The 26,485-nt window shown below is 43.1% G+C and overlaps 2 protein-coding genes across 5 annotated transcripts; one reads left to right on the forward strand and one right to left on the reverse strand.

Annotated features, from left to right (window-relative positions):
- Window positions 1–48: 48 nt before the first annotated feature.
- fbxo25 (F-box protein 25) lies at window positions 49–15,611 on the forward strand. 3 transcript variants are annotated; one of them, XM_061753529.1, is made up of 10 exons: window positions 49–389; window positions 738–934; window positions 10,187–10,290; window positions 10,381–10,430; window positions 10,653–10,745; window positions 10,825–10,918; window positions 11,556–11,740; window positions 12,573–12,755; window positions 12,923–13,069; window positions 14,910–15,611. In XM_061753529.1, the coding sequence occupies exons 1-10, from the start codon at window positions 294–296 to the stop codon at window positions 14,997–14,999; spliced, it is 1,239 nt and encodes a 412-aa protein (XP_061609513.1). In that variant the 5' UTR covers window positions 49–293; the 3' UTR covers window positions 15,000–15,611. The 3 variants fall into 3 exon arrangements, with proteins under 3 accessions (XP_061609513.1, XP_061609515.1, XP_061609514.1); XM_061753531.1 differs by having other exon boundaries at window positions 12,621–12,755; XM_061753530.1 differs by having other exon boundaries at window positions 768–934.
- An 830-nt stretch (window positions 15,612–16,441) lies between these two features.
- On the reverse strand, window positions 16,442–25,643 carry si:ch211-225h24.2 (uncharacterized protein LOC564539 homolog). Of its 2 annotated transcripts, XM_061753533.1 has the most exons (4): window positions 25,238–25,638; window positions 21,860–21,919; window positions 18,368–18,483; window positions 16,442–18,050 (listed from the first exon to the last, which is right to left on the reverse strand). In XM_061753533.1, exons 1-4 carry the CDS (start codon window positions 25,310–25,312, stop codon window positions 17,669–17,671), a joined length of 633 nt encoding a protein of 210 aa, XP_061609517.1. In that variant the 5' UTR covers window positions 25,313–25,638; the 3' UTR covers window positions 16,442–17,668. The 2 variants fall into 2 exon arrangements, with proteins under 2 accessions (XP_061609517.1, XP_061609518.1); XM_061753534.1 differs by lacking the exon at window positions 21,860–21,919 and having other exon boundaries at window positions 25,238–25,643.
- Between the last annotated feature and the right edge of the window lie 842 nt (window positions 25,644–26,485).

Here is a 26,485-nt window from a genome sequence, read left to right on the forward strand (position 1 = left end):
TAATGATATGCAATACAGGGCTTCCACGGTTTACGACGACGCCGACATATCTTTACTCATGTTTATTAATATGATGCCTCACGTCCCATCGTCCCATTGGACAAACCAAAACAGTAGTACGTGTGCGACGTCCTCTGACACGTGCAGGAGAAACCCCACAACAGAACAGCGAGGATTAGAAGGTGGGGCTAACAAGATTGACAGTTTGCCCGCCCAATCCGCAGCGGCCTTCAGCATAGCAACAAGGCTAAATTCCCGGGCTTCGTCCAATCGGAGCGGAGGGAGGCGGAGCGATGCGTTCACTTCCGTCAATATTTCCAGCAGTGGAGCGAGAAGACCAAGCAGAGACGAAAAAAAGACAAACAAAGGAATTGTCATCCCTTGTCAAGGTTCGTTGAAGTCTTTATTTTGCTTCCAATAATGTCTTTTATATTGGTTGTAGTCTTCCACTAACGACGATACGTGGTAAACTGACAGTCCGTCGCTAACTCTCGTAAAAGAAAGACATGCTACGTGTCAGCTAAAGTCGCTTCGTGTTCATCCATTAAATTAAGGCCAACGTGTTGCTGTTAAATAAACCTCACGCTGTTAAACTTGTCGTGGAGACAAGACGGAATATAATTGGCTGCTGTCAATGGGAATGGCCCTGTGTGTAGAGTTTGTGGCTTGATGACGTCACGAAACTCGTATTGTCATGTTAGGCCACTATTTGGTTTGTGTCATTTGATTGTTTTCAGGTTCTTTCTAACATTTGTCATCGCGTTCAGAGTTCCACTGGCCCCAGGTCCGGTCCAGTGCTCACTGTTCCAGCTAGGATGCCTTTCTTGGGCAAGGACTGGAGGTCGCCCGGATGGAGCTGGACCAAGACGGAGCACGGCTGGAAGAGGATCATCTTCTACGGGCACGACGTGGACCACATCCACACAGGGATCCAGTAAGAACGAATCCTGTTTACATATCGCCAGGGTACCTTTGGAGTCCAGTCACGGGGTTCATTAGTGGAGGTCTCAAGTCGAAACCTCCAAGTTTCAAGCGAGTACAAAAATCAAGTCGAGTCGTTACTCGTTTAGCGATGAATGCAATCTTGCTCTGCTCAACCACAACTTATATTTGCACATTAGCCACTTTGCGCTACGTATCTGTGCAGTACTTGTGTGAGTTAGCAATCCTAACACATTCAGTCTCTTTTTTTTTTTTTTTAACTCACTGCCAACCGTTTTCAAAGCAATTTCCCAGACTGCTGGCCGTTGTAGAGCATTTTGGTTGATCTCGGTTTCAAGAGCCACAGAATATGATGTTCTGTGACAATATAAACACCGTAGCTTACCCACCAAAAGAAGGAACAGACTCTTGTTTCACCAGAAGCAAAGTTCGTGTCAAACTTTGTTCTTGCTTTCGTAATCAGCAGCAGGGGCTTCGATCTGGGGGGAAAGGGGGACAACTGTCCTAGGGCCCTGAGCATTTGGGGGGCCACTGGCTGTCTGGCAAACACCCCGTCGACATATAATATCCTGAAGAAAAACTCTGCCCCCCCCCCCAACAAAACAATGCAAAACACCATAGACGGGCTAATGAGTAGCATCAGTTAGAGCCTGATATTTGAACACAAATGGTGAAGATTCACATGTAGACTAAAATAACAATACCCACTTTATCCTCTGCGAAGAACGAGTAATATTCCTGCGGAGAAGTTGTGACGTCTCCCTGTATATTTGTATGTCTGTATTGTACTGCCCCCAGGTGGCCAAGGTGTGCACACCAGGAGAAGTAGCACAATGTACATTGAATTGAAGAAGAAAAAAATGTGGCAACAACTGTTTTATTTCTTCATGTTCTAGTTGGTTATGTCATTACTGTTTTTTTATTTTTATAAAGTCCAATATCACACTTATCAAAAACGCATTCCAAATGATTATTATTACTTTTTTTTTTTGGTTTCGGGGCCGTATCAGATTAATGGCATTTTGGGATTAAATTCATATGTCAAGGCACCACTCAATATTGTGATCAATAGTTTTCCCAACGTACTTTCCTCCCTGCTTCTTTCCAGCCGTAATCATGACCAATACAGGGAGAACACAGCAAATTGCTAGTTCATAGTTTTCAGAGATAATGAGTCATTGTTGACAGCTGCCTAAAGCTTGGGATGCTTATCGGCACCATTGTGGACATGTTGTCACATTGTTCCCCGCATTGCGTAAGCGCTAAAGCGCCATTTTCATTGCTACTCGTCGGCGACGTCTCACATGGGTCACAGTGTTGCCATTTTTTCTATTGAGGGTTAACGTGCCGCCACATTTAGCATGTGAGCAAGCAACATCCTGGCACCGAAAGGCCCGAGTCACAACGCAGGACAATCGCCGCTGACATGGCGGCTCCTGGTTGGCCCCTCGCCAAGTGGCAGTCAGCTTGACCTCATTTAAACGGAGCTGCAGACTCACAAATAACGAACGCTATGAGCTGCAATCGTTGTGTAGTTTTGCATTTTGGAGTCGTTTGGTGAACACCGGCATCCACTTCTGAGCAAACATTTTCTGTTACCGCTTATCCTCACACGGGTCGCGGGCTGCTGGAGCCTATCCCAGCTATCTCCGGGGCAGGAGGCGGGGTACCCCCTGAACCGGTCGCCAGCCAATCGCAGGGCACACATAAACAAACTACCATCGGCACTCACATTCACACCTACGGGCAATTTAGAGTCGGCAATCAACCTAGCACGCATGTTTTTGGGATGTGGGAGGAAAGCGGAGTGCCCGGAGAAAAGCCACGCGGGCACGGGGAGAACATGCAAACTCCACACAGGCGGGGCCGGGGATTGAACCCCGGTCCCCAGAACTGTGAGGCAGATGTGCTAACCGGTCTTTTCATTCAAATGGGGAAAATTGATTTGATTTGGTCAAATTAAGCTTCAACAACTAAACTAAACAAGGTAGTTTGTTACATCAGAATCAGAATCATCTTTATGTTTGTTACATAATATTCTAGTTTGTAGAGATGGTGAATTATGGGGTTATTGTTTGCTCTAAGCTATAATCATCAAAAGTATACGTGTCTATTGAAGGGAAATCATGAAATATTTCACGGAGTGTGTCGTCGAGCTTCACATTTTGAATTGAACTACCTAACTCAATTTTTGTGATACTATTCTAATTTAATGCGATGAATCTGTCCATGTTAATGCACTCCAAGCTACCCGCAGCAGACGTACAGAAATACATGAAATGCAGACAACGGAGTCCTCCCGCTCTCGTCTGACGTACTTTGGCAAATCCTTCGCCTCTGAGGACTGTCGGGCGTTTCTGCAGCACGATGTGTGCGAGGGGCTCGTCCTCTCGTAATTCAGCTGGACAGACTGCCGTGCGTACCGCGCAATGCCATAAATCCAAAGAGACAAGGAGGATTAGTGTTCAGCACGGTCACCTCTAGGAGTAGTCGAGTGCACGGCCAGTCAAGCGGAAACAGCACAAACACATGTTGGCCACTCCATCAGGTGTTTGTCTTGAGAAAAATATGAATGGTTGGGTTGGACAAAGCAGACTGGAAAGAACAAACGCGTTGTGTAGCTCGTAGCAACATTAACATTTAAGAACAAATCATTTAAGTTCATTTGCCACCCCAGCCCTCATTAATGTACACACTGCACCCCATATTGACAGGAAAAAAATGGAATTGTTGACATTTTTGCAGATTTATTATAAAAGAAAAACTGAAATATCACACAGCTGTGACTCTTGTATATTGAACTCTGGTGCTGTCCATTTCTTCTGATCATCCTTGAGATGGTTCTGCACCTTCATTTGTACTGATTGGACTTGATTAGGAAAGCCACACCCCTGTCTGTCTATAGAAGACCTGACAGCTCACAGTGCATGTCAGAACAAATGAGAATCATGAGGTCAAAGGAACTGCCTGAAGAGCTCCGAGACAGAATTGTGGCAAGGCACAGATCTGGCCAAGGTTACAAAAAAGTTTCTGCTGCACTTAAGGTTCCTAAGAGCACAGTGGCCTCCATAACCCTGAAATGGAAAACGTTTGGCACGACCAGAACCCTTCCTAGAGCTGGCCGTCCGGCCAAACTGAGCAATCGGGGGCGAAGAGCCTTGGTGAGAGAGGTCAAGAGCCCTGACTTAAACCCAATTGAGCATCTCTGGAGAGTACCTGAAAATGGCTGTCCACCAACATTCACCATCCAACCTGACAGAACTGGAGCGCATCTGCAAGGAGGAATGGCAGACGATCCCCGAATCCAGGTGTGAAAAACTTGTTGCATCATTCCCAAAAAGACTCATATGCTTTAATATATTTGGGCTATATTAGCTCAAAAGAGTGCTTCTACCAAATACTCAGCAAAGGGTCTGAATACTTATGTCTGTGTGATATTAAAATTTTTCGCTTTTAATAAATCTGCAAAAACCTCAACAATTCTGTTTATTTCTATCAATATGGGGTGCTGTGTTTACATTAATGAGGAAAAAAAAGATTTTAGCAAATGGCTGCAATATAAAAAAAGAGTGAAAAATTGAAGGGGGTCTGAATACTTTCCGTACCCACTGTATGGTTTCAGCACTTGCCTCCAAACATATTTCATGCATTTAGAAACGAAACAAAAACACGGACATCTGCTCAGAGCCTCTTTAAGCCTTGACGGAGGTCTGTTGATTTCGAAATATCCTGAAAATGCCGAACCAAAGTATTGAAATATTTGGTTTTCGTTAGTGTGCGTTTACGCCCCGGTCTTAGCGGCCGGGGCTACAAATTCTGCGCTGTCGAAGAAGAAAGGCTATGAACGGAGCCCGGCCCCGCATTGTATGAGTACACGTAATGCCATCGAGCGGAGTCGCCGGTTAATGAACCTCTTTTAGAGATGATCCTTTACGAACAGAACATTCCACAGAGGTCATCGGGACCTCGGAGGAGTCTCGGTCTGGAGGTGTGCCGCCAGCTGATAAAACCTCGTGCGTCTTGACTCTTAACCCCAGTCAGGGACGGTTATTTGGAGTTCGCCACGTGCACACAACCATTGTGGAAGGGCCTGGAAAGCAGTGAGCAATTTGCATTGATGGTGCCCGGAAGACGTCTGCGGAGTCAAGAAACGGCGACTGCTTATTGGAGAAGTGCTCGTCTGCATCCTGACTGCTGGCCAAGTCGAGTGTCTGTCCTTCAATGCGTATGTAGCGGAGTGGAAATTGAATTTGTAGCATAGATCAATTAAATAAAAAAAATAAAAAAATCATTTTTTTCAAGAAAAAGTAAAGGGGGGGGGGAAAAACTAGGAATTAATTTAGTTTTTATTTTTATTTTTCAAAAACAAAAAAAACAAAATGTTTATTTTTTGAAACCAAGGATATATTTTTTTATTTTTTTTGGGAAACAAAGTTGTAATCTTAGGAGAATAAGATTTCTGGGGGAGAATTAAATTTTTTGTCCAAAAAATAGAAATCCTCCAGGAATTAAGTAGTATATATATTTTGTAATCGTTTTGAGAAAAGTACAAATATTCTTCAAGTAAAAAAAAAAAAAAATTATATTTTCAAAGAAAAAGTAGAATTTTTCAGGGAATAAGAAAATTTTACGTAGTTTCATAATAGTGGTATCAAAAGTCATAACATATTCAAACTTAATCGCTGGTTGTTTTGGAGTATTAAACCTGACGTGTGTATGTTTTGATTTATGTTTGGCAGTGGAATCACCACATTGGTGCCAAACGCTTGATCTGCAAAAGGTGATATGAATAATGATTTACAGATGCGTGCTTTGGCCGTTTGCATTATGTCAGATGGAGAAATTGATGCGAGTGAGTCAGCACGGCCTCCTTTTCCATAACCTCTTTACGTTAAAGTAGTGGATCAATCACCAGTAATGCGTGAAAACGACAATACATGCATATACTTTTTATTTTTTTAAAACATCAATTACTTTGTTTTGGATTTAAAAAAGAAAAATCACACAAAATTTGGAAATACATGCTGTTTGTTGGACAGTGGCATTTTATTTTTTTTTATTTCATCGTGGTTAAACATTTGTGCTCAACTGCCACACTTGATTTTTAAAATCGACAGAAGGGCCACATAGATGAGGTAAAAAAAAAAAAAAAAAAGTAGTAAAAATGTGTCTGTAAAACATGTAACTGATTTTAAAAAAATAGTACGTAATTCTCATTTTTCTGTTGTATTTATAATCAATTTATTATAATTGATTAAATTATTTTAAAAAGTGGACTAAATGTAAAACTGTTTAGTTTGCTCATCTTTTTTATTTTATTGTTACAATAAATTAACCAGTTATTTAAAAAAAATTTAAATGCATACCTAAAATTGCTTGTTTTACAGATGTTTTGTATTTTTATTTGCAACAAATTAATTAACCAATTATTTAAAAAAACAAAACTGATGAATGCATGTGCAAAATTGTTTATTTAATGAAAATTTAAAAATAAATAAACCAATCAACAAATTAATGAGAAATGATTTTAAAACATTAATTCATATATATACTTTTTTTAAATAAACCAATGTTGGTAAAAAAAAAAAATGGCTAAATTAAAGCAAGCAAGCAACTATTACAGGACTATAGATCATGTAAATGCTCGGTGGGCTGAAATAAAGAAATTGGGTTAGGGTGAAATGTGAAAATGTTACTCAACGTCAGTGAATTAAGTTTGTATGACTGGGGCAGCTTGACCCTGGAACGTGTTATTTCTAGTTGTGGAAGATGCTTTTCAAACATTGTTTTGAAATGAGATCAACTAACAAATGAATCAACGACACAGAATGGATTGTTCAACTCAATTACAACCCCAATTCCAATGAAGCTGGGAGGTTGTGTTAAACATAAATAAAAACAGAATACAATGATTTGCAAATCATGTTCAACCTATATTTAATTGAATACACTACAAAGACAAGATATTTCATGTTCAAACTAAGCAAATTATCATTAACTTGGAATTTTATGGCTGGAAACATTCCAAAAAAGCTGGGACAGGTGGCAAAAAAGAGTGAGAAAGTTGAGGAATGCTCATCAAACACCTGTTTGGAACATCCCACAGGTGAACAGGCTCATTGGGAACAGGTGGGTGCCATGATTGGGTAGAAAAGGAGCTTCCCTGAATTGCTCAGGCATTCACAAGCGAAGATGGGGCGAGGTTCACCTCTTTGTGAACAAGTGCGTGAGAAAATAGTCCAACAGTTTAAGGACAATGTTCCTCAACGTACAATTGCAAAGAATTTCGGGATTTCATCATCTACGGTCCATAATATCATCAAAAGGTTCAGAGAATCTGGAGAAATCACTGCATGTAAGCGGCAAAGCCCGAAACCAACATCGAATAACCGTGACCTTCGATCCCTCCAGGTGGCACTGCATCAAAAACCGACATCAATGTATAAAGGATATCGCCACATGGGCTCAGGAACACTTCAGAAAACCAATGTCAGTAAATACAGTTCGGCGCTACATCCGTAAGTGCAATTTGAAACTCTACTATGCAAAGCAAAAGCCATTGATCAACAACACCCAGAAACGCCGCCGGCTTCTCTGGGCCCGAGCTCATCTAAGATGGACCGATGCAAAGTGGAAAAGTGTTTGTGGTCTGACGAAGTCCACATTTCAAATTGTTTTTGAAATTTCTGGACGTCATGTCCTACGGGCCAAAGAGGAAAAGAACCATCCGGACTGTTATGGACGCAAAGTTCAAAAACCAGCATCTGTGATGGTATGGGGCTGTGTTAGTGCCAATGGCATGGGTAACTTACACATCTGTGAAGGCACCTTTAATACTGAAAGGTACATACAGGTTTTGGAGAAACATATGCTGCCATCCAAGCGACGTCTTTTTCATGGACCCCACTGCTTATTTCAAGAAGACGATGCCAAACCACATTCTGCACGTGTTGCAACAGCGTGGCTTCGTAGTAAAAGAGTGCGGGTACTAGACCGCCCTGCCTGCAGTCCAAACCTGTCTCCCGTTGAAAATGTGTGGCGCATCATGAAGCGTAAAATACGACAACAGAGACTCCGGACTGTTGAACGGCTGAAGCTGTGCATCGAGCAGGAATGGGAAAGAATTCCACCTACAAAGCTTCAACAATGAGTGTCCTCAGTTCCCAAACGTTTATTGAATGTTGTTCAAAGAAAAGGTGATGTAACACAGTGGTAAACATGACCCTGTCCCAGCTTTTTTGGAACATGTTGCAGCCATCAAATTCTAAGTTCATGATTATTTGCTAAAAACAAAGTTGATCAGTTTGAACATGAAATATCTTGTCTTTGTAGTGTATTCAATTAAATATAGGTTGGACATGATTTGCAAATCATTGTATTCTGTTTTTATTTGTTTAACACAATGTCCCAACTTTATTGGAATTGGGGTTGTAGTTTTATTGATGTATACATACAACATAAATAATGTTTTCTGTGAGAATTTCACTCACAACCTGATTATTATTATTATGTTTTTTTTAGTCTCCTCAGTGCTGATAACTGATGACTTTGTATTATTACTGTCTGGACGGCTGCATTTTTGATATTGATATTTTGTGTTTAACACAACATCCCAACTTCATTGGAATTGGAGTTGTACTCGGGGGAATAAAATACAACTTTTGTGGAGGGCTGTAAGATGTACTCTTTTGAAAATGCAATATGATTTTGCTGAGATGCTCCTTTCAAGGAAAAAAAAAAAGTAGCGGTTTGAGAATGAAGTAGTATTTTTTTCAGGAATTTTTCTTTACCAGAATGACCTACTTTGCCACAGTACCTAGAAGCTGTTTGAAATCAGAGAGAGTTGTTTTTACTTGAGGGCTACAAGTGTCTACAGGAAAAAAACAAGACTGGAACAAATATAAAGCAAAGGCTTTACAGGGGCGTCTCTCTTCTTCTTTTCTATGGGATATGTTATATGTATTAACATGACAAGTCTAAATGTATCGAAAACATGTTTTTCTTTCCGTTCTGTCTTCTGTCACATGTTTATATGTTTTAAAAATAATAATAATAATAATAATTTGATCATATTTGAAGAAAAAAAGTTGGATTTTCCAGGAAAACAAGAGAAAATATTTTAGGTTAAAAAGCTGAATTTTTCCAGGAGAAAGAAAGAAATCTTATCTTTGCCACCAAGGCTGCATATTTCAAGAATAAGGTTTGTTCTTTCATAAGAAGTATTATAATTGATTTCTTACAGAAATATATTTGTATTTTTCTTTAGGAAAGAAATGTGTAATTTCAGGAAAAAAAAATTATTTTTAAAGGAAAATCTTAACTATTTCAAGACAAAAAAGGAGCTTTTATAGTTGGGGGGAGGCTGGTTATTTTTCAGGGGAAAAAAATGTATTTTGGGCAATTATTTCAAAGAATAAGTAGAAACAACTGTATTTTCAGGAAAAATAATTTTGAGAGAAATCTATTTGTCAAGAATTGTTTCTTTTTTTTTTTTTTTTTTTTTAGAAAGTGATTGATTTTTGGAGGGGATTCTTTTGCACAGTAAAAGCACTTTTGAAAAATACATTTTTAGGAGTATAAGGAACATTATTTTGTCAAGACATACTTTGTCTTTCTTAATCTTTATTTGTAATTATTTTTTTTCAGTGTAACCATTATACCCCTCCGTAGAAAATGCACGCTTCTGGGGAAGCGGATATGCTGTGAGTTATCGCATTATTCGATTAATTGTCCTACACATTGTTGTGCAAACTTTAGACTCTTAGAAAGGGGAAAACCTGTGGTCCATACCAACAAATAACAAAACACATTATGTTCCTGGAAACCAAAATTCTCAGAAGAATTATTCATTCATTGATTTTCCGTACCGCTTCTCCTCACGCGGGTCGCAGGCACACTGACGCCAATCCCAGCTGACTGTGGGCGAGAGGCGTGGTACTGCCTTAACCGGTCGCCGGCCAATCGCCGGACACATACAAACAAACAACCATCGGCACTCACATTCACACCTACGGGCAATTTAGAGTCTTCAGTCAACCTACCACGCATGTTTTTGGGATGTGGGAGGAAACCGGAGTGCCCGGAGAAAAGCCATGCGGGCACGGGAGGAGAACACGCAAACTCCACACAGGCGAGACCGGATTTGAACCCCGGTCCCCAGAACTGTGAGGTGAATGTGCTGACCGGATGACGTAATCTAGTAATCTACGTCGTAATCTAGTCAAAGCATTTTCTCATCCAACAGATTCACCTGTGACGACAAAGAAAATCTGTTTGTGGGAGACATTTGCGAACTTGCCAGCGTGAAAAGGAGAAAGGACTTCTACAACCACAGCACCAAATCCCATTGTGAGTTTTTGCAATGATCACGTTCCATCCCGCTCTCGTCAACTCGCCGTCATGAACCTCGCAAGGCATTTCCTTTTTGTGCTTGTGTAGTTGTTTTCAGGGATAAATGGATCTACGTGCAGAAAGGCAGCACAAAAGAGGTGAGTGCCCGCAGCCCTTGGTCACATGACGCAGTGACCAAGATTTTTTTAGATTTTTTTTCCATTCCCTGTAAAGTGAATATTTGTGAAAATTTGGCACAACACAGATAAGTGTTGTTAACAACCTTGCCAAATTGGAATGACTAAATGACTACGTGCAGGCTGTCACGTTGGACAGAAAAAATGAAAAAATGACCTGCCTCTTCCGCCTTCTTTACACAGCGTCATGGATATTGCACTCTTGGCGAAGCGCTGAACCGCCTCGACTTTTCCAGCGCTATCCACGACTTGAGGAGGTTCAACTACGTGGCAAAAGTGAGCGAGCGGCCCGCTGTGTCCTCGTTGTGGGCCCGTTCGTCTTTCCTGACTGTGCCTTTTCTCCATTGTGCCTTAGCTTTTCCAGCTAATAGCCAGATCCCAGCTGACTTCCTTGAGCGGAGCCGCTCAGAAGAACTATTTCAACATTTTAGAGAAGATCGTACGAAAGGGTACGAATGTGGCCGTTGTCGCGACTCCGCAATGTTTTGTGTTTCAAGGTGGATGTTCCGCAATGTTGCATGCTCATGTTTATGTTTCACAAGGTTGTGTCTGTCTGTCCATGTTTCTGTTCCGTAATGTTCTGTGTGTCCACGTTTGTGTTCTACAATGCTGTTTGTATCCCACAATGTTGTGTCCACTTTCATGTTCCACATTGTTGTGTGCGTCCACATTTATGTTTTGTGTGAACATATTTATGGTCCGCAATGTCCCGCGTGTCCATCTTTTTACTGCGCAATGTTGGGTACGTCTGTGTTGGCATCCCACGATGTTGTTGGTCCACGTTTATGCTCCGTAACAGAGAGTGTGTCCCGCGTGTATGTTCCACACTGTTGTCCATGTTCATGTTTTATGTTCTGCAACGTTTTACACGGCCACGTTTATGTTTTGCAATGTTGTGTGTGTCAAAATCTATGCTTCGCAATGTTGTCTGCGTCCATGTTGATGTCGTGGGCTCACATTTATATTCCACAGTATTGTGTGAATCCCTGTTCCTGTTGCGCACTCTCGTGTACATCCAAGTTGATATTGTGTCCTCCATAGTCTTCGGATCCTTGAAGTAATTCTAAGGTTTTTGCTCGCCGCCAGTGGTGGAGGACCACTACAATCCGCGGCTGGTCAAGGAGCTGCTGCAGGATCTGAGCGCAACACTGCACAGTCTGACCCTGCACGTGGGCCGATGCGTGCTGGTGGGCAACGTCAACGTCTGGCTGTGTCGACTGGAAAACATTCTCAAGTGGCAGCGGCAGCTCGACGACCTGCAGATCCCCAAGGTACGCGTCCGCTTGGCCTCCGATACGCTGTTAATGTTGACATCGAGGGTGTATATAGTGTGCGGGATAGAGACCGAGCCCTGCAGCCAATAGCGAATGTTCGCAAGTAATTGACTCCTCCGATTGCCTATTGACCTCACAAGATGGCAAAAAAGCACTCGATGAAGCTCCTCAACTCACTTCAACTGGTTATTGGAGAAATGCTCATCTTCCTACTGACTGCTGGCTGACTTTGAGGAAGACAACTTCTTGTTTAGAGAAAAAGGGTTTTTAAAGAAAAAAAGAATTTATGATGAGGTTTTTTTCAGGAATTTTTTTTTTTTAATCTGACCTTTTAAATGGGATTTTTTTTTAAAGTAAAATAAACGTATTTTGAGGGGAGGAGGAAGCTGAATTTTTCCAGGGATCAAAGTTTTCTAAAGAAGATGTAATTTTCAGGAATTAAGTTTTTTGAGGGGGGGGGGGGGGGGGGGGGGGAAAGTAGTGAATTTAGTAGAATAAGTTTTTTTCCCGGAATAAATATGAATGCACTGTATGTGTACGAAAGTTATTGCAAATACACTGCGGGGGGAGAGGGACTGAGCACTGCCGCCATTAGCAAAAATCCGCATGTAATTCACGCCCTCCCCCGCAAAAAGCTAGAATTGCCTGAGGATGCCACAAACTGGCAGCAAAGCACAATATGAAGCTCCTCAACTCACTTCAACATAGTCCCTTAACACCAAGATGGTGCCAAAGTACTTTGGACAAAACTTTGGTGAAGCTCTCCCCCAGGATAAACCGGGCTTCACTGTGTTTCAACGTCCTCACGAATGAATGCTCGTCTCTGCAGCAAATGCGCTCCGGCATGTCCTTCAGCGACCTGCCGCTGTACATGCAGAACAAGATCCTGTACAACCTCTCCGACGCCTGTGACATCATCAACCTGGGACAGGCCACGCCCACGCTGCACGTCCTCAGCGAGAACCGGACGCTGTGGAAGCGGCTGTGCCACTTCCACTTCTCGGACAAGCAGGTGAGAGGAGTCGCAACCTCACGGCACGCCACCGAGCAAAAACGAGTCGCTGGAAATCTGTCCTCATGCAACCTGAATTTAATGCAGAGTTAAACTTGGTTCTTCGAATTTATGTTCTGTCCTCCCTCACTACCCTTTGTGTGTGTGTCCCTTTTGGATTCTTCTAGCACTCCTCTAGGAATTTGGTCCTCACCAAGAGCGACAGCGTGGACTGGAAGCTGATGTACTTCACCCTGCAGAAGCGTTACCCCATGAAGGAGCAGTACGGCGACACCTTGCACTTCTGCAAGCATTGTAGCATCCTCTTCTGGAAGGTAACGGCAGCTCGCCAATCCAATCATCATTCCGTTCTCAATCAGTAATTGAAAATGAAACAAAAAGGTATCACAAAAGCGTCAACGTCACTGTTCTACTCTTTTTCTCCACTTTTTGGTCCGAAACTGGTGTTTTGGGTGAAACCAACCCATGTTCTACTGCTCATTATTAACGAATAGAAAAAGCTAGAAACTTTTTTTTTTTCTCTTTTTCTGGTGAAAGAAGTCTACTTTTTCTTTTGGTAGTTTCGGTGCTTATATTGCCGCAGAATGCAATATTCTGTGAGTCTTAAAAGATCAGTCAAAATCCCTTCAAACAGCTGGTAATATGTGCAACTCTGCTGGTAGTGACTGAATTACCAGTAATCTAACAAAACTAACTAACTAAAAACCACAGATTTTTCACAGTTCAATTTAAGACTCTGGTCAAAACTAAGAAATTGGAAAAGCAACGTTATTTTGTGGCCCACTTAAGCAAATAACACTTTCTTGCTGAATGGATTTGTTGGACCAAAATTGCTAATTTTCTTCAATTTTTATTTTTTTTTTTTTTACAGTAATTGCAATCATTTTATTTTCACCAAATCTCTTCTTAGCATAAATTGTATTGACGTGTTGTTAAAAATAGCTTTAATAACAACGACGCCTGGCAGCGACGATAATATAATAATACGGTGAGTCCTTTTTGGTTTTTCAATTACCAATTGAAAGAACGACTGTTTCACAGGTTCCAACATTGTTTGCTTGTCCCTGTCCCTATTATGTGCCCTTTAACCTTTACTCTTTGCGCCTGACTCCTTAAGGATCGCCACCTGGCCTTGTTGTTCAAGGTACCCATCATGCCTTTCCGTTCGTTTGCCCTCGCTTCGTCACCCTGAGCCTCATCTCCGGTGCTTTGCTTCGACATGTCTCATTTTCACACTCTGCAGACTTTCCAACGTCCCCTGAAGGCACCATCGTGTGTTTTTTGTCAAGCGTTAACATCACTTTGTCACGTGACATCTGGCATCTTGGTACACCCGCTCAATCGAAAATGCCTTCAGAGATTGTTCATTGTGAAAGTGAGCGCTATCTATCGCGCTAATGATTCTCAAAGATTGATGGAACGCGGGCGCCCTCTGGTGGTAAACAAAAAAATCATTGCCTAAGTACAGTTCCTTGTGTTGGCCTTTAAGTTTATCCATCCATCCATTTTCCTTACCGCTTCTCCTCACGCGGGTCACGGGCTGCCGGAGCCCATCCCAGCTATATTCGGGCGAGAGCCGGGGTACACCCTGAACCGGTCGCCAGCCAATCGCAGGGCACATAGAAACAAACAACCATTTGCACCTACGGGCAATTTAGAGTCTTCAATAAACCTAGCACGCATGTTTTTTGGGATGTGGGAGGAAAGCGGAGTGCCCGGAAAAAAGCCACGCAGGCACGGGGAGAACATGCAAACTCCACACAGGCGGGGCCGGGATTGGAACCCCGGTCCCCAGAACTGTGAGGCAGATGTGCTAACCAGTTGTTCACCGTGCCGGCTCTTTTAAGTTAAATATAACAAAATCATTTTTTCCACCTTGCCGGCTCTTTTAAGTTAAATATAACTAAATTTCTGTAACAATGTCAACCGCTGAGTGAGTGACTTCGTTATGGAGGAGACAAGTATTGTTTTCACGTGAATTTATGCATTTCTTTTTTTTTTTTTTTACCCGAGTGTTGTTTGTACCTGTTAATGATTATGGCGTCGCTGTGCCTTCATGCCATTTCATGGTCATTTGCGGCCATCTTGTGAGCGTGTCGTAAAATCTAGTTTGCGCTTTCTGCATTGAATAATATTCTGCTTCTGTTTTGGCAGGACTGCGGCCACCCGTGCACCGCCAACGACCCGGACAGCTGCCTCGTGCCCATTTCCCCGCAACACTTCATCGACCTATTCAGGTTCTAGATGTTTCCTTATACGTTCCAAATACGATACGACATCCTAACGTTGTTTACCTTCGATACAAAAGGGCTTCAAATGAGGCGCATTTCAACATGTCCCTCCATTGCGCACAACCATGACCCTGCCCACAGGGAAAAATCCGTACTAAATAGTATCTTGCTGATTTTTGCACAAATAAGATCAAATACTGTATATATACACGTGTACAAAGTGTACAGTGAGTTTTAGCATGTAGCTAAATGATGAAAAGTATATTATCTTTTTAAGAAAGTTTATGGCGGGTGTTTAGAATTTTAATTGATCGATTAATCGATTATTACGCCCATCCCTCGTCTCATGCTTGTAATCGTGATGTTTTTTTTTTTTTTTATCCCTCCGCAGTAACCGAACGCATGCGTCTGTTCATGTTGTGTTTTGAATATTTGACAATCCCCTTTAAGAGCCGAAAGTTGTGAAATGTAAAGTTTTATTTATGGGCGTTGGGGAACTTTTGTATCCTTCTTCCATCTTTTTATAATATTCCTTCCTGTTCCGCGTGTTTGTCGTACTATGACAACTACGTCCGTGGGGCAGGAAGTAGCATAACTAAATAATTAAATATTTACTAAAAAAGAATGCAGTGGTCTCTTTTTTTTTTGGGGGGGAAGTAGTGGAGGTGATGGAGGTTTATGTTTTTTTTTAAATGTATTTATTAACATCAGTGTTTAAAAGAAAAGAGCTGATATCTGCAATTTTGCATTTGCGCGCACATCCTTGGCTGCGTCACTTAAAACATTACAACACAAAAGATGACAATAACAAAAGTAATAATTATAAGGCTTTTTCCATTCATTCGACAGAAAATTTCACAAAAAATGAAAACCTGTTCTCACGTTCATTTTTTTGGGAAATCATACAGATTTAATATAATTTAAAGTTTTTTTTTAAATTCTTATCGTGTCTGTATCATGAGAATTTAGTTGTTTATCAGTTGGACAATATTTTTATAGAATTTCTGTAAATTGTCTAAATTGTAGATAAATACTCTTGAAACTGAGCCCAGTCAAAACTGCTATGTTCATAAAATATGTATTTTTTTATGGTAAATAAAAGACAATATTTTGGGGTGGTTAGGGTTAGAACATTAGAATCTGTTCAAACTAATTCAAACGAAATTCAACACATTTTATTTTTTACTTTTTTTTTTTAGTAAAACTGCTTATTAGCGTAATTTCATTTTTCTTCATATTAAACAGGTAACCCCTAACGACCTTTAAAAAAAAAGAAAAAACTAGAATTACACGACTTTGCCACAATTTCAATGGCGAGCGTAAAATGAAACCTTTTAACAGTAAGAGCAAATGTCTGTTTTCTACCAACGATATTTTCAAAGCATTTAAGGCGATCAATGATAACGCATATTCAGCTAATAAAATGAATTAAAACTTTTCAAGTCACCCAAAATATACTTTGTCTTAACTCTTTATTTTGTCTTTGCGTGAGAGCAAAGCATAAACAAAAGCATAACATTAAAAAAAAAATGCTTTTTTTTCTACTAATTGTGGCATTCCATTTTGTATGAAATCCTACAAAATTCTTGTGAGAGCAGACAACACACGGGAAAAAAACCAAAAACAAAACAGCACTCTATAAATCCATTCAAATGAAACGTTATGCTGTGGCTTCAAGGCACTTGACACGATAGTTTGTTTGTTGATGTTTCCAGTGGTACAATCATAAATATTCAGCATGAGATCATCGCATGTATACATGCGTACAGTACATATTTGTCCATACACACGCTGCTGTTCCAGATGCCATAAACAGAAGACATAAAACAAAAACAAATCGGCATTGTCTTCCGGCTGTGCAGCAAGCGCGGCTTTAATGCGTGTTGCTGCGCTTAATGATGGCGGTGTGAGATTAAAGGCCTCTCAAATTTAAATGACTTACTGCAAATAAACGCCAAGGATTTTCCGCAGGAACTAAACACCCCGCTCGTGTTTGCGTAGTACCGTGGTGCCTTGACATACGAATAACTGGACGTGAATTTTCTGACGACCACGTAACTTTGCGCACACTCACAGCCAACAACGAGGCGCTCTAAAGCGGCCACGCCAGCAGAAGAGAAGCTGCATGTTCGGGGTGTAGGCATAACGAGCACGTTGCGATTGGGCCGGATAACCGCTGATGCGAACCGAGGCGTTGAGAAGTTGTTCTAAAAAGTGGGCGAGGGCCAACTCGTGTCGGTCGCCCAAAAGCGTCACCGGGCCCTGTTTTGGCCACACCCCAAAAATCAGGAAAACGGAAATGGTGAGAAACAGTTTTAACGCTGTATCTCCTCAATTGAGTACTTCAGAGTTGTCGCTCTTTGCACAATTTCAGCAATTATCTTCAAACACGTACAGTGGACACCGCATTTTGCGGGAGTAGGGACCGGACCCGACCGCGAACAGCCAAAATCCATGAATAATTGAATTCATCATTATAACTGCCATGAAAAAACCTAAAGATGAAAAAAGGTGAATGAGTGAGATATTGGGTACAAAGATTTCTTGCGGGTGCTGTTCATACAGGAAACCAGATGGGAAAAACGCAGTTTTTTTTTACTGGCGCTGTGTAAGGGGTTCCGGCGGTCTTGGCAGTAGTACACGTCATTGGAGAAAGGGGGCGCTGAAGTGATGGAATGCGGACTACTTGAGTCCTTCCCAGGCGCCGTCCGACACGATCCCTCGGCTCATCCTGCCGAGTCCGGCCAGCTTGACTTTGGCGCGGGATGTCCACGTGACGGCGCAGGCGGGGTCATCGGGGCGCGACAGGTCAGCGTAGCGGGACGAGTCCTCGGCGTCCGGCGAGAAACCCGAAGGGTCGACGAGAGGCGGCGAGGACGAGCGTCCGTTTGGCTCGCCGTCGTCCTCCTTCGGGGCGCCGTCGTCTCTCCGGGGTCGAGGCGTCTCCCGGCCTTCGGCTTTGTCCGTTTTTTTGGCGGGCGAGATCTGCCTCATCGTCATGGTGACGCTTTCCCAGAAGCAAAGAGCTTTGTCAGGCTTCTCGCATTTCACTTTTTTGTCATTCCTGCAAAGAAACATCACGACGACGTGTTTATATGCCGGCCGTGACCTGACCCCTACCCATCTTCGAATCCCTACGTTGATTCCCTAAACCGAGGCTTGAAATCCTACTTTGAAACCGTAAACCTGGCTTGACAGCCTAACCTTGTCTTGAAACCCTACCGTCAAGCGCTAACCCTGGCTTGAAACACTAACTTGAAACCATAACCCTTGTTTTAATGCAGGCTTGAGACCCTACTTTTGAAACTCTAAATCATACTTTGAAACCATTAACCTGGCTTGAACCCATAACCCTTGTTTGAAACCCTAACCCAGGCTTACCCTCGGCGCTGCGCTGGCGTCTCTCTCGTCAACAAAAAGTGTTCATCGTCTTTTGAGGAGAACATCTTCTTGTCCTTCCTCTCCTTCTTGGACATCATCTTCTTCACCTTGGCCTCCTGACACAAGAAGACATTTACAATGTTGCACATATTACAGTAAACGCCCGCTCTGTGTTCAAGTTCCAGTTGTTTGTGCTTTTTGGAAGCACGTTTTGTGTAGCTTTCCTCTAACAAGCCGCGGTATCTGGAAAATTCCCAAAGAAGCCGAAAGCTTCCCTAAGATTAACGAGGGTTCGCCGTATTCATGGATTTTTCATGCCATGCCTGATGATAGCGATCCATTTCGGGTGTCATCACATCACAATTTTAGTAGTGCAGGTCATAAATCTTGACGCATGAAGTTGTTGCACTGCCGCAAGCCTCAGTGAACTCGTAAGAGATCGTCAGCAGGATTCTGGAACAAACTTTGTGGGCTTGAAGGACACTCTTCGTCCTCCTCCACACATCTGTGCCTGCCTGCCTGTGCTTGGCTCTTATCAAAACATTCCCTCTACTCATAACACGGCTTTGATAAAATGCCCTTTTGCTGAGACTGTTTCTTTTTTTTCTTTTTTTTTTTTTTTTTTTTTTTCCATGTGAAGAAGCCGCTTCTGCGAAGCAAGACGCAAACCACTGGACAGTCATGTCTGCGATGTTTACGGAATGTTCAGATTAGATAGCAGGAAGGTTTATCGGAACACTTTGTCCTCCGGGTACACACTTGTACCCAATACATGCACAGAAATACTCAGAATTGACTACTTCCTCTTTATAATCATGAAACGCGATGACCCTTTACAAACAACAAGGAACACGTAGCTAGCCCTGTTAGCTTAGCTGGCGAAGTGTGTCAGTGCCATGGCTAGGAACTACAGTGAATCCTCGTTGGTCTGAGATACAGACGCCATTTAAAAAAACAAACAAAAAAATCATTCTTTATAGTTTTGGACATTTTTGGTGACAGTTACATTCAACATTATAAAAATAGTTAATTATTGTTATAAAATGCTTTTATATACACTGTATTTGCATGGCTCGCTGGCTGGCTGGCTGGCTCCAAACCCGGATATGCACTTGCGGCAGTGTGTGAAAACGCATTTGACGAAGCCATCCTCCACGAAATGGGCCCGAACACAGCACAATTCCGATTTAGACATTTCTCCCCAAATAAATGAAAGCTATTTCTTTCTCAACTCTTCTGACTTTGTCTCAGCTTTGCACAGGACGCAGCCGCGTTGCCACTCAGCAATGTGGATTGAAACGATGTGGCAGAGAATGCAAGTGAATGCTCACTTTTGTGTGCTAATAAGAAGCGGGGAGGGGGCAGGAGGGGGGGGGGGGGGGGGGGGGGGTGGAAGTTTCAGCCTATTTTGGGCCTTGTTTTTGCCTCCATGCCTATTGTTCTGCAGCCCCTTCAAGAAAGTCGCCTTTCCTTCCCTTCTCCGGCACGAACACGACAGCTCGTGAAACGCGTCCCTTCAACAAAGTCACCTACACCCGACACGCATACCCCGACGAACGAGATCGAAAGATACTCGACAAGCACACACGCATCATCTACAGCTGTCCACAAACACCATTGTTTACAACAAAATACGCCATCTGAAGATCTCACTCGCGATAAGGTATATTTTTCACGCGTTCGCATTTCGACAAAGGGTTAGGCTTTCAGGTTAGTGTTTAGAGCCAGGGTTATGGTTTCAAGCCAAGATCCTGTTTCAGAGTAGGGTTTCAAGACGTTGGATTTCAAGCCAGGGTTAGTGTTTCAAGTTAGCAAGTTTGAAATGAGGGTTTTCAACACAGGGTTAGGTTTTCAAATTAGGCAGGGTGAGGGTTTGAAAGTAAGGTTTCAAGTCAGGTTTAAGGTTTCAAAAGGTGTCAAGCATGGGTTAGGGTTTCAAAGCAGACAAAACACAGTTAGGTTTTAAGTTAGTGTTTAAAATTGGGCTTCAAGTAAGTGTTAGCGTTTCAAAGTAGGGTTTCAAGCCCGGACACCCTTTACGGTGCAAGCAAACAAGAAAGCGGCCAGATTAGCAGTGATCGAGTTCTGCTGATGTTAACTGAACGGCGAGTTACATGTTTACTGATAAACGCTGGCGCCTCCACACGACTCTGCTTCACATCAGCTTGGCCTCGTCTGACAACAACACTGTGTGTGCGTTTGCGTGCGTGTGTGTGTGTCCACCGCTCGTGTTGTTGTTAAGCGTTTGTGCTAAAACGACTGAGTTGTGTGCCGTGCTAGTACGGTACGTAGAGTACATGCGTAGGCTCCATTTTTGCGTAGGCTCTCTATTTCCATCAATAATATTGATTATTGCTAATTCACAGATTTACAAACTCATTGCAGCTGTGGCAGTGTTGTTTACATGATTCTATTGTCAGCCCAACCTCTCTCTTTAGCCATGTAAGGTTTTCAAAATCTCTAAATGTAGAACCAAGAACAGACCGGGGTTGATTTGAAAATTGATTTGATTTGTTTATGAATATCATCTCAGCCTACAAAAAGAGTCTTCTGGTTTATTGATTTTGGTTAGAATGGATGGAATATTATACAAAGCTATGTTTCCTTGTTAATGGCTGAGACGGATTAATGGCATTTGCATTCATTTCAATGGGAAAAGATGATTTGAGAGGAAAGATGGAACAAAAATAAAGTTTTATAATTGCCTAAAGATGACGGCAAAGCCCTACTTTTATATCAGACAGGGCGATGGCTTGTCTCAATGAAGTCCTCCCCTTCATTTCAGTTTATTGGCAACAAGAAGCCTTGAGATGGCGCCAAAGCAATACTTTTATGTTAGATAGGGCTTTGGTCTGGGAAGAAAAAGTTTTTCAGCGAATACCTGTAACTGAGGATAAGGGTCCCAAAATAATTTGCAAATATGAAATCCAACCATTTAACATTTGTGTGTTAATTGTTCTGTAGGGATAAATAAAGTTTTCTACATTTCTGAATGACTCTGTTCTTCCTGTAAACTCTCATTCACTGCCATTGACGGCTGTTGAATTCAAATATCCATGTTAGCATGGAGGACTGGCAGTGACTGCTCTTGAGGGCCCCCTCGTGGTCACGGGGCCTTAAGCAAATGCTTTGTTCACTTACACCGTGGGCCCGTTATGTGTTATAGCTTTGTGCTAGCCTCTGGTTACATTAAGCTTAACACATTCACTTCCATTGACGGTTTTAAAAGTCAAATATCCATGGTAACTGGGAAGGCTTGCAGTGAATGTGTTAAAGAAAAGACTAGCTAGCTTGGCTATACTACGTCACTAATGCTAAACTCATTGCTAATGCTAAATTTTGCTGAACAAGATGGATGTTTTTTTTTTTGTGGGGGGTGGGGGGGGGTTGCATTGTATGGTGGAGTGTGTAAAAAGATAAACCGTGACGCAGGGTGGCTAGTGTAGATAGCACGTCTGTCTGTGTTAGCGAGCTATCCGCAAAGTTGTTTACCTTGGATACGACTGTGATGGCTTCCTCCTCCTCTTTTTCTTCTCCTTCTATGCCTTTGTCCTGAAATGTACACGCACACGTGCCAGTTAAAACAAATAGCACCCCCCAAAGCAAACGCACACCACCACAGATGTGTGTGTGTTAGTTTTGTGTAAGAAAGAGGGCAATCAGTTTAGTGGGTCCATTAGACCCCGAACACAGCTAGCACAAAGAAATGTACTGTTGCTTTAAGGCCGCATGGCACGAAAGTTACTTCCACGAGGAAGCGCTATTTCGGTTCCATTGTGCTTCAGTCTGCACTTTTTGTAAATTGCAGCTGGTCATTTTTGCAATAATCCATATTTGACTTCACAATGTGGGTTCATTCATTTCCCATGTGGCACTTTGGACTACTAACAATGGTCAACTTTTTTCTTTTTTTTTTTTTTTCCCCCTTACACTTGTGTGACAAGGAAGAATGTTCTGTCGATCGATCTGCAGCGGCGGTTTAAGATGAAAGTGACAAGACTTACCCACGCTTGGTCAAGTTATTGTAATAATAATTATAATAATATGATGTACAACTACATTTACGGTTGTACATTTTTGTGCCTTCGCACACTAAAATGGGCCATCCTTGTTTTGTTTTGTTTTTTTAGGATTTACCACAATGGCTTCAAAGTCGATTACACTTCAAAGCCTACAGGAGAGCAAATAAAAGTCTTGTTTCTCCTGACTGTACTTGAACTCATCAAAAGCGCTTCGGAAGGCCTCCTGCGGCCTCTGAAAGGAGAGCGAGCGGTGAGAAAAGCGAGCTGCAGCAGGGAGGGCCTGCAGAGAACTCTCAGAAAGACATGCAATCAAAATGGGGAATTCTTATTATTACTCGACCTTATGACCTTCTGAAGGCTTGAATACTAAACAAAGTAGCAAGTAGATGCACCTAAACCCTACATGACACCTTCGTCAAAGCCAGAAAAGGACAAACTGCAATACTGAGTGACGACAGCCTCGATATTTAATCAGTTGTATGCTTAAATATTGTAGGAGATCCTCAAACGTGCGTTAAAGTGTCACAAGGTGGACAATTGGGAATACCCATCGATGGCCTTTCCCAGCATTTTTCAAGTCGTCGTGATGATGTTGATCAAGCGTGACCCTCGGCCCCCACTGCGGCCCGGCCCCGCCCGCTTCTTGTGACTCCCACTCTGGGAACGGCTCAGACTTCTGCTTGGGACTCCGCGCCGAGGCCAGCGGGATTTATTTAGCTAGGTGCGCACCGAGGCGGGATCAGAGCGACATTCCAAATTCCCGGGAGAGGGCGACATCTCGGTCTGCCCCGAGAGACGCAATAAAGGTTCAAAGGTTGTAATACAAAGTGCCCAGATGCAGAACTGCTGCGTCAGTGCCCAAAAGAGAAGAGACGACATTAAACCTGGTCGCACAAGTGAAAAAACAACTTTCCAAGTAGGGCCGGGCAACTCGTCACTTTTATCGATTGATTGGAGTCCAGTTCGTTAGCGACTCTTCTGACCCCTCGATTGACTATTTTGCAAATAAGGAACAGATAACATGAGCGCACTTATGTATTTTCACATTGTCCGTGAATAAAATACACGTAGAGCGGTGCCTTGCGGTAACGAGTGTCATTCATTCCGAGAGCACGCTCGCAACGCAAAACACTCGGCCCCTTGCAGCCCCTTACGCCCCCGCCCCCGCGACACCTCCACGCAGACCAACCGCTGACTAACGAGTGCTGACACGGCGCCTTTCACGGACCCCGCACGCCGCCGTCACCTGATTCCACTTTGTTCCTGTTTCCCTTTGACACTGATTGAGTTAAGTCCCTTAGGATTAAAACAAACAACAAAAACAAAAAGACAACTGTGAGTCAGTTTCCAGGGACGTCAAGACGCAATTACTCAACTCCACACAATATGCAAAATTCTTAGTGCTGTGATGTCTTGACCACAGAACATTTCTAGCTACTAACGCTCTCATGGACAGTAGTGATTATAATATCTTTCGTTTAAAAGAACATTTCCTAAAGTGCTACAGAGGTCAAAGCAGAAAAGTGAAAAATCGACAAGAAATCCACAAGATCGAAAATGACATGAAATGTGTTAATACAATCAAACATCAACTTTTGTGCAGCATTAGTGGACAGTAGTAATACAAACTTGTGCCTGTGCTAACTAAACTTACTGTTGCCTGTTTTTGTGCTGCAAAAAGCTAAACGAAAGCAACAAGACTTGCTTAAATTTGTGAATTGCAGGTTTTTGTAGTATAAAGGGCCGTTTGAATTTACAGTGGCGCGCCTTCAGTGCGGCGCCACTTTGAGCCACAAGATGCCGGGAAGCTCTGAGGTCTGCTGGAAGAGATCCAGTGCAATTTAGAGCAAGAAGAGGAGGCAAATAAGGAATCGTGGAATGGGCGTGCTTTGCTTCCTCAGGGCCTGGACAGCTTGCCATCATCATGAATTGACAAGTTCATCAATATTTTGCAGAAGAACCTGAGGCCATCAGTTCAAGAATTCAAACTCAAAAGAGTTGATGGCTGTGCCAACAGGACAGTGATCCAAAGCACAGAAGCAAATCAACAACAGAATGGCTTCAGAAGAAGAAAATGCGCGTCCTGGAGTGGCCCAGTCAAAGTCCGGACCTCAACCCCATCGAGATGCTGTGACATGACCTCGAGAGAGCTTTTCATAGCGGGAAGTTTGCCAAACTGCAACAACAGGAATCGTTTGCTTCGGTTATTGCTTCCAAAGGGTCAAGGGTCAGCCAGGTACGAAAGCCGAGGCTTCGCTCACGGTTTCCTCCCTGTCCTGTCAACGGTTACATGTGATGCTCTTTAAAAATATGAAAACAGAATTGTCATTCTTATTTTGACGACCATTCCGCATCTTCTGACCAACTTATGCAGAAACTTAAGAAATTCCAAAAGGTTCGCAAACTTTTTCCTCCCAACTGCAACATTTGACCAATAGCCCACGTAAAAAAATCAATTCTATAAACCGATGTTACTTAGGAGCTACAATGCAAGCACTGGAGTGGGAAAAAGCTCTGCGGATTTGTCAAAGCCAAAATCTCTGCGTTTGTTTCTTTTTTTGTTTGTTTGTTTGTTTGTTTTTTCTCCTCCTCGGCCTGATTCCAAATTGCTGCCGGTAAAGGTTGAAATGAGACCTGTGCCGCTCTCTCCTGCATCGCTGCAGACAAACACTTGCAGAGCAATTCGGCAATATTTGCAAATGTTAGGAAATGGAAAGCGCCGGAACGGAACGACGCCGCGCGCAGACCCTCCAGCGGGGGGAGCCGCGTGACGTCACGGGCGGTATGCCAGCGAGCCGAGGGCAGCCGAAACATCGTCGCCGTCCCCTCGCCGCCCTCGTCGTCTTACCTCGTAGCGGCAAGACGTGTCGTCTTCCTCCGACGCGTAATCCACCAACACTTGACTCTTGCTTCTCCGGAACATGGCTCCACTTCCTGGGATTCCGAGAAGACCTCTAAAAAGACCCTTCAAACACGCCGAATGGCCCCCGTAAAGAGATGCGCGTGCAGCTATTGTTCATTCATAAAAAGTCGGGCGCTGCTGGCTTGGCGTGTGCGCGCATGTGTGAGTGCGCGCGCGCGCGCGCGCCTGCTCGGTGTGTGTTTCCGCGACCACGTGGGCTGGCTCCTCCCCCTCCGCTCTTCCACGCCTCCTCCTGCCGCTGCAGGCGCTCGTCGTCACTCGCTCGCTCGCACAATGTGACGTCACGCCGCTACGCTCTACGCGTTGTTTTTCCACTCTTGTGACAAAATCTGCGACCGCACGTGCGTGCATTCAATACGAAATTTGAAAGACTGATAGAAACCCGGATTTGCACTTGTAGTCATTTGTTGATGTTTGTTCGAATGAAGACAAAACCTGGATGAGTGCTTCTCAAACTTTTGACACCAAGTACCACCGACAAGAAAGACTTCGTTCTTCAAGTGCCACCGTGACGACCAATGGGAAGACAAATGAGCGTAGTAGGCCCAAGTGCTCATCCAAAAGGAATGATTGTGAGCCCTGAAACTATATTTACCCAGCACTTAAATAGAACTGTACTCAAGTCATTATAAACGATTGCGAAAAAAAAAAAAGTTCAATACAAATTGGACCTAAATGTTTCAAAACAATCCATTCTCAAAGATTAAATGCAAATATATTGCGCTTTCAAGTTAAATATAACTGAACTGTACTTAGAGAGGGATTATTTCGCGTACCACTAGAGGGCCCCCACGTACTGCTAGTGGTACTCGCACCACACATTGAGACTCGCTGACGTGCGTTACACGTTGAACGTAAATATTGTCCGTTTTCTCTGTTGCTGTCAAAGTGTCAAAAGCAGGCCACAGCGGACATTGGGATTGTCTCCACACACACACACACAAAGCTTTTTCTCTATCGTGACCGTCCGTAAAGAACAAAAGCAAATATTGGCCGTACGTCTTTTTACACGACAACAAAGTCAACCGTGAACCCTGAACCTGATCAACGTGTCGATCAGTGACCTCGCGAGGCGAAGCCCAGTCCGGTCCGGTCCCCGTAAGTCCGCTCGCCTGACTCGGAGCTCCTTCGGTTCCCGTCGCCGTTGCCGCGTTCGCGTACACTAAGTCGGTC

This window comes from Phyllopteryx taeniolatus, chromosome 18 (genome assembly GCF_024500385.1).
Source record: "Phyllopteryx taeniolatus isolate TA_2022b chromosome 18, UOR_Ptae_1.2, whole genome shotgun sequence".
Classification (NCBI taxonomy): domain Eukaryota; kingdom Metazoa; phylum Chordata; class Actinopteri; order Syngnathiformes; family Syngnathidae; genus Phyllopteryx; species Phyllopteryx taeniolatus.

Excerpts from the sequence above, each read along its gene's own strand:
- si:ch211-225h24.2 (XM_061753533.1), bottom strand. The coding sequence starts at position 25,312 with ATGTTCCGGAGAAGCAAGAGTCAAGTGTTGGTGGATTACGCGTCGGAG. Across the intron at positions 21,920-25,237 it reads ACACGTCTTGCCGCTACGAG|GACAAAGGCATAGAAGGAGA; the intron begins GTAAGACGACGA and ends TGTACATTTCAG. Across the intron at positions 18,484-21,859 it reads CCATCACAGTCGTATCCAAG|GAGGCCAAGGTGAAGAAGAT; the intron begins GTAAACAACTTT and ends TTCTTGTGTCAG.
- fbxo25 (XM_061753529.1), top strand. The coding sequence starts at position 294 with ATGCGTTCACTTCCGTCAATATTTCCAGCAGTGGAGCGAGAAGACCAA. Across the intron at positions 10,291-10,380 it reads CCACAGCACCAAATCCCATT|TTGTTTTCAGGGATAAATGG; the intron begins GTGAGTTTTTGC and ends GTGCTTGTGTAG. Across the intron at positions 11,741-12,572 it reads ACGACCTGCAGATCCCCAAG|CAAATGCGCTCCGGCATGTC; the intron begins GTACGCGTCCGC and ends TCGTCTCTGCAG.